The sequence below is a fragment of the Sesamum indicum genome, linkage group LG10 (genome assembly GCF_026168435.1).
Source record: "Sesamum indicum cultivar Baizhima isolate 11 linkage group LG10, ASM2616843v1, whole genome shotgun sequence".
In the NCBI taxonomy this organism is placed as follows: Eukaryota; Viridiplantae; Streptophyta; class Magnoliopsida; order Lamiales; family Pedaliaceae; genus Sesamum; species Sesamum indicum.
In genome coordinates, this window is record NC_142666.1 from 8179710 (window position 1) to 8190248 (window position 10539).

General features: G+C 37.6%; 1 protein-coding gene across 8 annotated transcripts; it reads left to right on the top strand.

The window, feature by feature from the left end:
- Nucleotides 1–1120: 1120 nt before the first annotated feature.
- On the top strand, nt 1121–10010 carry LOC105172320 (anaphase-promoting complex subunit 5). 8 transcript variants are annotated; one of them, XR_016067699.1, is made up of 11 exons: nt 1375–1542; nt 1622–1865; nt 2956–3036; nt 3141–3366; nt 4537–4596; nt 4722–4787; nt 5623–5728; nt 6788–7980; nt 8153–8419; nt 8683–9094; nt 9212–10010. XR_016067699.1 is itself a non-coding variant. In XM_088885546.1 (11 exons), exons 5-8 carry the CDS (start codon nt 4557–4559, stop codon nt 6807–6809), a joined length of 234 nt encoding a protein of 77 aa, XP_088741672.1. In that variant the 5' UTR covers nt 1375–1542; nt 1622–1865; nt 2956–3036; nt 3141–3366; nt 4537–4556; the 3' UTR covers nt 6810–6925; nt 7129–7980; nt 8153–8419; nt 8683–10010. The 8 variants fall into 8 exon arrangements, 3 of the variants coding, with proteins under 3 accessions (XP_088741672.1, XP_088741673.1, XP_020552837.1); XM_088885546.1 differs by having other exon boundaries at nt 6788–6925; nt 7129–7980; nt 8683–10010; XM_088885547.1 differs by having other exon boundaries at nt 6788–6925; nt 7800–7980; nt 8683–10010.
- The last annotated feature ends 529 nt before the right edge of the window (nt 10011–10539 follow it).

Genomic DNA, 10539 nt, shown 5'->3' on the forward strand with positions numbered 1-10539 from the left:
TTTTCAGGCACCTTTGAGACCTCTCGTCTATGCTCTGCTTCCATTTCTTGAAATAGCTGCCTTCTTGCTCCCTTTCTCGCTGGAGTCACCGTTTTCCGCTCGTATTCTACTATGGCCTTCCTACTTGCTTCTTCTATCATACGTTGCAGCTTTACTCTCGATACTTGTATCAACTGCTCCTCTTCTCTCCCTGGCATCTCCTCAACGTGCTGGTCTCTTCTCGATGACCCTTCCATTTCTAGTTTCTTGTTCTCAAATTCCCACAGACGGCGCTAAAATGATGTAGGTCGCACAAAATCCAGATCGGGTCGCTGAAGTTGGTCCCGAGATCAGGTCGCTAGATCCTTCTTTCGAGCTTCCTGCCAGTGAATCCTGAGAACAAAGCAAACGTAAGACTAGCTGGGTAGCCCCCAGTGAAGGCCCTCCGATGCCTAAGTTAGAAATGTGGGGTCAAAAATAAGTAAGTGAGATCGAATGAGACCAGAAATAGGCGGTAAAAGTAATAAATGTACCCCTTGAATAATCATAAATAAAGGCATTTATAGTTGTACGGTACCTTCTTAGCTGTGCGACACATGGCACTATTAAGATGTTGCCACGTCACCTAATCCAATAGTTGTTGCAATGGTTGACTGAGAGCTTGGTCAAATGGGTCAAACCCAGTCAAATATATATAAAAAATGCCTTAAAAAATAGGGGCATTTTGGTAATTTAGTAAATTCCCTCGTTAGGTTTAGAGAGGATCCCTTTTAAAAGCTATTTAGAAGCCAACTCCTCACTGAGATCAACATGTGGCCAGATGGTCTAGAGTCTATAGACACCTCAAACAGTATGAGTAATCTACCAACTCATAATGAAGGTAGATAGGATGTGCATTTGTTTGAGAACTAGTGACAGACTTGAATTACTGAGACTAGAGAATATAATCAATCATTGTAATTGATAATTCATAATATTGCCAAACTGTAAATGTGGTTCAGTATCCACTATCCGGCATAAACCAAACTTATGGTTGCAGTCAGTTGGTTTCAACAGCTCTAGTGCTGTAACTTGTAACCTTTTTAATACCCTTCAAGTGATTAGGATTGCAATATAATGCATCATGTAATTGGATAAAATTTTGAGGATCCCTTTTCTGTTTACTTAATTCAACTCCTGTTGATGCATTATCCTATTTACCCATTCCAGGGAATGAAACTGGTGGTCAGATGCTTTGGACATTGAGGGTTGCAAGCAATGTTTTACTTCTTCTTATCCTTTTCATAATTTCGAAAAGTTTAAATTAGCCACTTGAGTAATGGTAGAGCTAAAAGAGATATGCTGGTAAAAGGCCAAGCCACTGCCAACAATTAATATTGAAACAGAGAAGTATAAAGCCATTGTTACTCATATTAAACTTTTTATTCCTTTTTCTGCTTCTCTCTCTAGGCTAAACTTGTAAGCTGGAATTGCCATCTTCATTTGTGTGTCCTTCCGTTAGTTACTTTTAGTTTAATCCATCTGAACATGGATTCATAATTTGATGGATATTCTCACTCACGTGTATGTATATATATGTATATTTTTTCTTTATTGAACAGTGATTCTTATTTTCTGATTTTGTCTCAATTGTGCAATACAGTGATGACACATGTCTTGCATACACATTGGCGGCAATTTCTAACCTCTTGGCTGAAATAGGAGTATCAAAGACCTCTGGAATTATTGGCTCCTCATGCTGGCCAGTTGCTGGTATAGGCACTTCATTGTCCGTGCAGCAACAATTGTTTGTGCTCTTAAGGAGATGCTTAAAGAGAGCTGAAAGTCTAAAGTTGAAGTGATTGGTGGCATCTAATCATCTTGAAATTGCTAAATATGACATAATGGTGAGAATTTATTTCTTGTTGTTTGGACTGTATTAATATAAATTCTTTGGTTATTTTCGTGTTTTTTTAACTTCACTGGATAGTTCGATATGAATTAGAAGTGGGATGTGATGAAGTATCAGTTTATCATGGGATATTTTCAAAACTGATATTATGACTGAATAATTTGTGCTTTTAAACTTCACTGGATAGTTGGATATGAATTAGAAGTGGGGTGTGACAAAGTATCAGTTTTGTCATGGGATATGATTAAAAAGTGGTTATGATAATTTGCCATCTCCAGTCATATGTAATGTTGCTGGTGCCTTGGATGGTCTCTTCACTTTTGTAATGTTGGCCGGAAACATGATGCTTGAGTTGGCAAATGAATGTAGTAAAAAGTAAGACGAATCCATGGATATCATTAACTTCGAATTTTATTACAAGCTGTCTTTGGGATTTTGTTGCCACCACTTATCACCTGATTTGAGGAAGGAAGCAGGGACCGGTTTCTAAGGCCTAAGTTATCATTTTGGCAGCATGGGCTAAAACATTGTGGTAGTGCCAGATAATATTTAACACAGCTAGGAGGTTGACCAATCTTTATAGTTGGTATGGGAGCAACTCCTAAATGGATTCATGGACGGATGGGACACTTCTTAGATGGGATTAGATGCATGTATTTGAGTGTTACCTGTTGAAATTGTAATTCCTCACTGCACATCAGTTTGAGGAAGAAAGAATGTCTGTGACATCTTCATTACTTCTATTTATCAACACAAACTTTAGCATTTTTTTTTCCAGTTTCCTACAGCTCAACAATGTTGTGGTGATCTATGATGTTTCATGGATATTTTTGTAGAGTTGTCATATATCTTGATGGGGATAGTTAATCTTGATTTCTAATGCTAACTTTGTTTAAATTGCTGCATTGAGTTATGCATCTTGTTACTAATTTTGTCATGGGTCTTTATGCAACATTGTAAAGAATGTGATGTTTGTATTGGGTTCATCTAATGGAAGAATAAAGTTTTTCTTTAATTGCTCAGTAATTTTTCTTGGTCTTTGTTGGTGGGGAAAGATATCTAAGTTGCACTATTTTGATTTGCAGCATGTTCAAAGACCACTGCTTTCTTTTGGCCCCAAAGGCTTCCATGAAGCTTTTAGAACGCACCCTGCCAATGTTTACAAGGTTCGTTGGTTCGGAGATTCAATGCTTAGGAAACTCTTCAGTTGAAACTTCTCAATAGAAATAAATGCGCCCCTTTTTTAAACTGTTGTCATTCTTTGTTGCAGGAGTTATGGTCGAGTTCTCATCTAATTAATGAGTTTGGTGAGGAAAGTTCATTAATGACCACTGATGGTGCTTTCTGCACGGCGTGGCTGAAAAGTTTGAAAAAACCGACAGCCTCATTGATTTTTGCTCAAGAAAATGATACGTAGAGCTGTTCCGATGCTTTCGAATTTATTGCACAGCCAAGTCCTATTTGGTTCGTGCTAGTTCATGGGAGATGTATGGCAGGTGATCTATTTGGGATTCCTTCTATATTATTAGTACTTGAAGTTGGACACAATTTTTCTATGCCCTTCAATTAGGAATCCAGCATTTGTTTGTTTATGTACATTTGTACACTTTTATACATGTATTTGCATATGTGCTAATATGCATATATATGGAATATTTAACGTGTATTCTTTAATGGGGAAAGAATTGGGAAAAAAAACTTTCTTTCTGTTTTTCTTTTAACTTTTTCATGTGAGATGAATTGTAATTGTGAGTGTAGGAAGATAATTTGGTAGAGGAAGTTGCTTGAATTAGTTTGTTGGATCCTCTTTGTCATACACATATGAAACTGTTGTTTGAACTAGCCCTGAGATTGCCTATCTTCATGGGACAGCTTCGTCGATTTGTTAACCACTGCTAGATTAAAAGGGCACTATACTGGAAAAATCTAATTGTATCAGAATTGTAACACGTGATATCAGAGATAACCCCTTTGGAACAAGGATCTTGCTACTCTAATTGTCAACGTATCTCTGTTAACTGCTGCTATACTGCGGTGTTCTGCCTCTTGTGTTGTTGAAATCTATGCTTTTAATTTGTTCTTCGCCATTGTTAAGTATATTGTGGAAAAAGGGCGAATAATTTGATCAGAAAACGACTCAAGAAAAATCAGAACACAGGTTCTCAGATATGATAAGTTCCACTTGTGGCTCAAGCACCATTCAGTACTGGGTTGATTTGTGTTTATATGTATGCATATATTTATCACCTTGGTTGATCTTTTCAATCATGCCTGCTGCTTTTTATTTTTCTTTGTAAGATGCAGACTGTATGTTTAGTCCATGGATATTTTATTGACTTAGCTTGTAGCATAATATCTTGAATTCCTTGGTTGTCTACATGGTATCTTGATTTGCCCCATCACCAAACACTTATGACATACTGTATTACAGCTGCATTGGTTACAGAAAAAATTGATTATTCTCATTCCTACACATTGCGGACAAAATTCCTCTGTCACTTTCACTGCTTTTTCTGTTATATAGCAAAAATTAATGGCAAAAAGTGTTGGTGATCATTGCATTAAGTGGCATTATCTCCATTTGTAATCTGCAGTACTCTCGTTTTATTTGTTGCATTATCTCGTCTGTTGTGATTTTCTCATCCTTCTTCATCTTTATTATTCAGTGCTCCTCTAGCTCGAATAAATGGACTGGTATTTGCAACTTGCTTTGCAGATTCTTCAAGGTAATTGCACACTGTCCGAAGTCTTTTTGGTTTTTACCTGCTGCTGGTTACTGTTATATTCATCCCTATCACTTATTTGCTACTAAATATCACCATCTAAGAAACTAGCATCTGCTGTTCTGCAGTTTATCGAATGCTGCATTGCATACTCCAAGCTCATCCAACATTTGCTGTGTATAAAGGATATAAAGGTTGGGTAATATATGTCCTAGACTGGATCATCGTTCTCTCTATGAATTGTGTGTGTTTTCATTACATGTAATCTTTATTCCTGATGCTAGCTGGCTGCATTGGCGTCTATTAGCATAACTACTTTTTGCTGTTTATCTCTAATTTACCTTAATGCTGCTAAATAGTTGTGCTGATCTCTGAATTTTTTATGTTTTAATTGAAGGGAAGAAGTACAGTATCTGTTTTCTAGAATCCTATTAAATCTGTGATTGCTGCAATTTTCCCTTTTCCAAGATGGCCTTTTGCTTCTTTATTTCCTGCACCAGGAGTAATTTACGTGAAAAGATAAAGGCTAGCTCAATGTTGAATGCATAGTGGCAACGAGAATGAAGTTAGGCTATCTTACTTAATACAGAGTGTGCAGAAAAAGACTGTGAACAAGGATTAAAGATTCATTCTTTGTCAACCTTGTCTGCTAACTGTACTTTATTGATCAAAGTTTCAGGTAGATAGTTTATGCCATCTGCTTGGTAGTTTCTTTCTTTTTTACCTTTTCTTTCTCAATGCTATAATAGCAAATAAATAGCCATATTTTGCACATGGTTTTCTGGATAAATGACTTGTGAAGAAGTAGGATTCTCTCTGAGGCCTTGTAGGAACATAGCTATACTGATATGGCTTAGGTCCTTGTCCCTCCCAACCACAGCCAGAAGTGGAATGATGAAAAAACATGACAATAATTCCAAGATACTCCCCTCTCTTTTTTATTTCCCCAGGAATGCATGCTGATACACTCTTATTATAATCTTCTCTTCCCTTTACTTATGTTCCATTCTATGTTTGCAATATTGACAGATGCTTTTGCTGCCATGAGAATAGCAGAAAAGAAATTTATGTGTGTTTCAAGGTCCAGAATACTGCTAGTGAAGCTACAGGTGCTACATGAGTGTGCCTTACATAGGTACAGACCTTACAGTACCTTCAATATTTATTATAGTAAATTATATCTGCCATAAACACAAAGTTTATGGCTGACTGATATGGCTCATCATCATTTAGCTATTGCATTTATTTTTCTTGTTGCTGGTCATATTTATAGAACTAATTTATTGCTACTGCACTATTCATTCTAGTTCCTACCGCTTTTCTACTTATCATTTATGTAAAAACAGCCAGTGAAAATGATTAATTCAATTGAATTTTCAAATGAATTTGAATGAAACTTTCCTTCTGAGTTCTTATAAAAAATTGACGAAGTCAAATGAAACCAGACTAATACCAATCCAAGCCATTTCATGAATAAAATGTGACCAATTAACCAACCAACAAAACTACTTGTTACAAATAACATCTCTCCCAATTGGTTGGACCGTAGGTGCGATGATTTACTTCACAGGCGTGGTCTCTGGTTCAAGTCCAGGATGGCCCTTAAAGCCTATACGCGATGGATAGACTCCTGTAACCATGACATATTTGCTTGCTTGAACATAATTTCTTTCCAAAATAAAGTAAATGGTTAATTCCACAAAACAAAAAAATATTTTTTACTTTTTACGAGGTACAAATCTACATTTGAAAAGGAAAATTGAAAAGAAAACATATCTTTGAAAAGATAAAACAGCTCTTAGTGAAATATCAACTCAAGAATTGGTGCTCAAATACAGTCAGACTATGTTCTTCCGAACAAACCCTCACTCTTGTTTCTCTTCTTTCTTACCAATTCACTCACATTCTGGCCATTATCGCCAGCTGAGTTCACCCTTGTCTCTTTCTCTATCCATCGACTCGAAGATTACTTTGGAGATGTGACCGGTCACTAGATGGAACCCTAGTGGGTGAGTTTTATATAAGACAAAATAAACCTCATGTTAGGGTAATTGTAATTTTTAATATAATATGGATGCATTTATAATTAATGCAAACCTGGGGGTGTTCGGATGTAATTTACCCTATTTATTATCCAATGTGTACATACTTCATAGAGATAGCTCACTGTGTCTTTGTTTTTTCACTTCCCCAGGGGACACTTAAAACTTGCTTAGCAATTCTGTGATGCGCTTGGTGTTTTGGCCTCTTGTGTAAGTGGTATGGACATGGAGTTAAAGATGGAAGCTAGTCTCCGTCATGCTCGGACATTGCTTTCTGCCAACCAGTATAGGTTAAGAGAATCTTCCTGATATTTATGTTCAATAAAATCAATGAGAAATCTCGAATATTGCTTATTTTGGATTTTTGGTTGGTGCTTCATGTTATGATACCCATGTATACAATTGAATGCTAATGTATAATTTCTTAGTTCAAACTCGAAAAATTCAGGAAACTGAGAAAATTTTGGACTTTCTGCATTTGTATTTCCATCAGAACCCTGTTGAAGTATTCTCCCAACCTCTGCCCGCTCTGCCCCCACGCGACGTTGAAGCTTCAGTATTTTTATGAATTGGGACGAGTGAAAATGGGTATGGGTAGTAATCTGTGGAGATGGGACGATTCTTCAGGTTGAAAAATGGGGGAGGATTATGAAGCATTGCAATTGTGTAATATGGATTCAATGTATTCAGAAACAAGTCCATTCAGTGAAAGGTGGCAATTTTTTGCAGTATGTCATTGTCCATTGAGGACTTGGTGCGAAGAAATGGCAAAAGACAGGCAAGATATGAAAGCTCGCATGGTAATAAAAACAAATTATGGAACTCATAAAGAAGGTGCTATAAGATAGTCTATTCCTCTGTCTCTTTTCTGGGAGTTGGGGAGTTAGTTTACACTGGATCATAGAACTTGGGTGACATTCTCCTGTCAGTTCTTATTAGTCTGAATGAGAGAGGTCTCTGGAAACCACCAAAGGTGTGTATATTAAGTCAGGGTTTTGGATCGGGAGAAAGTTGGTTCTGTTGCATTCTTTTACGACTGTGTGTAAGATCAGCTCTCCAAAAAGACAAATAAGTACTATTATTCTGTTAGTCTTTGCCTTTTAAGAGCATCCGAGTTAACTGATTCATTTGTCAATTTGATTTCTACGTGAGTTGTTCTCGCAGGCCGCAGCTGTTGCACACTCTCTATTCTCCACCTGTTATAAGTTTAACTTGCAAGTTAAAAATGCCACTGTTCTTCTCTTGCTGGCTGAGATACACAAGGTACTTAAAACTGGATGGTACTGGAACTCTCTATCAAAATTGATTCTCACATATGGGGATAAAGAAGTGACTTCAATTGCTGGTGGGACATGATTTTTGTTGATTGTGATTCTATCTACTATAATTTCATTGAGCATGCAAGTTATTTGTTGGTAATACCTCCAATTGAACAGCTTATGTTGAGGAAGTTTTTTTTCCTGCATCTGATGTATTTTTCTTTGCTGAGATCAGTTTTTCCTTTTTATCGGTTTCAGAGGTCAGGCAATGCTGTTTTAGGAATTCCATATGCTCTGTGGCTTGCATTTCCTTTTGTCAGTCATTTAACTTGGATCTTCTTAAAGCCTCCGCAACACTAACACTGGCTGAGCTATGGCTCTCTCTTGGATCAAATCATGCGAAAAAGGCTTTGGCCCTTCTACACAGCTCTTTCCCTGTACTTCTTGGTCATGGTGGACTGGAGCTCCGGTCTCCAGCATTTATAACAGAGGCAAAATGCTATTTAGCGGATCCAAGCTTTTCAGGTAATTTCACGCTTTCTACCTTCATTCTGCATTCAAATACTAAGAAGCTGACTTCTATTCCCGCATGTAATTGGGTTTCCAATTATTGGGTCTCAAGAGTTGAACTACAAGATATCTTCATTAACAATTGGAACAATGGTTTGCATTGCAAGACATTGAGAATTTACTACACCTGTTTGATAGAATCGCATTTTGTACTTATTTCATATAATATTTTAGCCTATTTTGTGATCAAATACTCCTAATTAAATATTATTTTGCAGCATTAGGACAAAAGAATTGGAAAATGAAGAAAAGCACCAAAATGGAAATTCAAACAAGACTCAAACTCAAATTCTGGCAAGAGTTTGGAACTGCTTGGACTACCTCTGATGAAGGAAGAGTTTAACTAGGATTATAATTTTATCGGCAAAATTGCAAAATTGGTCCCGTAAGTATGGGGGGGTGGCAGAATTGGGACCGTAAGTACAAGACTGGCAATTTTAGTCCTGTAAGTATTGATTTTTTGGCAATTTTGGTCCTTCCGACCAAAATTGCCCAAAAACGCGGCGGAGAGATTTGGGGCTTAGGGTTCCGACGTCTACGTGCGCAACTTAAACACGTAGGAGCTTGCGTGGCGAATGACATGGCTTTAGGCGGGAAAAAGAGCTCCTCTTCCCGCTTTTTTCATCGTATGTAAGATCTCTCTCTCTCTCTCTCTCTCTCTCTCATTTTTGCTGCTGCAAATGAAGTTGCAGGTGAAAAAAAACAGCAAAAATGTCTTCTTTATCATTCTTGCATACATACCTGAAGGATGTCGATGATGCTGTTGACCCACATCTAGAGCGGATAAAGAATGAGGCCATTCGAGATGACAACGATGAGGAGGTGATGCTCCTATTTTGCTCAGCGATGAGAAAAACATCAGTTGATTTGGTTGGAGGTTTTTGAGAGATTGTCCACTACAGATAAGGAGCGATTGGGCTTTCTGTTCAGCACTTAGTGAAGAGCTATTAACATGTTTTCTTTCGGTGCCCCTTCTCTAGGCACTACCTGAGATTCGCTTCACTTGGCCCCATCAGTTACCAGTGGGGATTCTAGAAGATGGCATGGAAAGCACCTATTCAGTGCCTGCTATATAACACAAAAGACTGAAGGCTTAGTGCCAAATTATCCCCTAAACTCCTAAGTCGTACGTGATCAACAATGCTGCTAACCAAACAATTCGGTGAACTCCTAATGCCTTGGAATCTACACTTGTTTCCTCAATCCAAATATGGTACATCATGAAAAGACAGGGATGAAAAGCACCAGGATTGAAGAAGAAAGCTGAAGGAAGAAGGTAATGAACAGAGCCTGGAAGTCTAGTCTCTGTCGAAGAAAGTTGCTATTTCACAAAGGAAAGTTGTCGTTTTACAACTTGCACTAACACTTTTATTAGTAAGGAGCAATCGTGTTTCTCCTAACACAATTCTTGTAGAAGTGAGATTTTATTAGTTGATTAGCAGCTAGTCGTTGGGTTTGTTAGTAACTACATTCAAATATAATCACTGTACTTCTTCCCCATTTTTATCTGAGAGATACTGAAATGGAACTCGATTTCTTGATTTTATTTTCTTGCTTCTCGACACACCAAAGACATTTTTGTTGTTTTTCTTCACTTGCAACTTCATTTGCAGCAGCAAAAATGAGAGAGAGAGAGAGAGCTCTTACATACGGTGAAAAAAGCGGAAAGAGGAGCTCTTTTTCCCACCTAATGCCACGTCATTGGCCACGCAAGCTCCTACGTGTTTAAGTTGCGCACGTGGACGTCGTAACCCTAAGCCCCAAATCTCTCCGCCTCGTTTTTGGGCAATTTTGGTTGGAAGGACCAAAATTGCCAAAAAATCAATACTTATAGGACTAAAATTGCCAGTCCTGTACTTACGGCCCCAATTCTGCCACACCCCCATACTTACGGGACCAATTTTGCAATTTTGCCTCATTTTATCTCTATAAGTCTTTTAGTTCAACTAGGAATCTACTTCTAATCCTAGTAGAACTAGGTATCTAGCTATTATAAATAGGTGATGTAATTCACTTTAAGAGACAACTTTTGAACTCTTTTATTTCTCTACGTTTTTATATTATTTTGCTTTTCA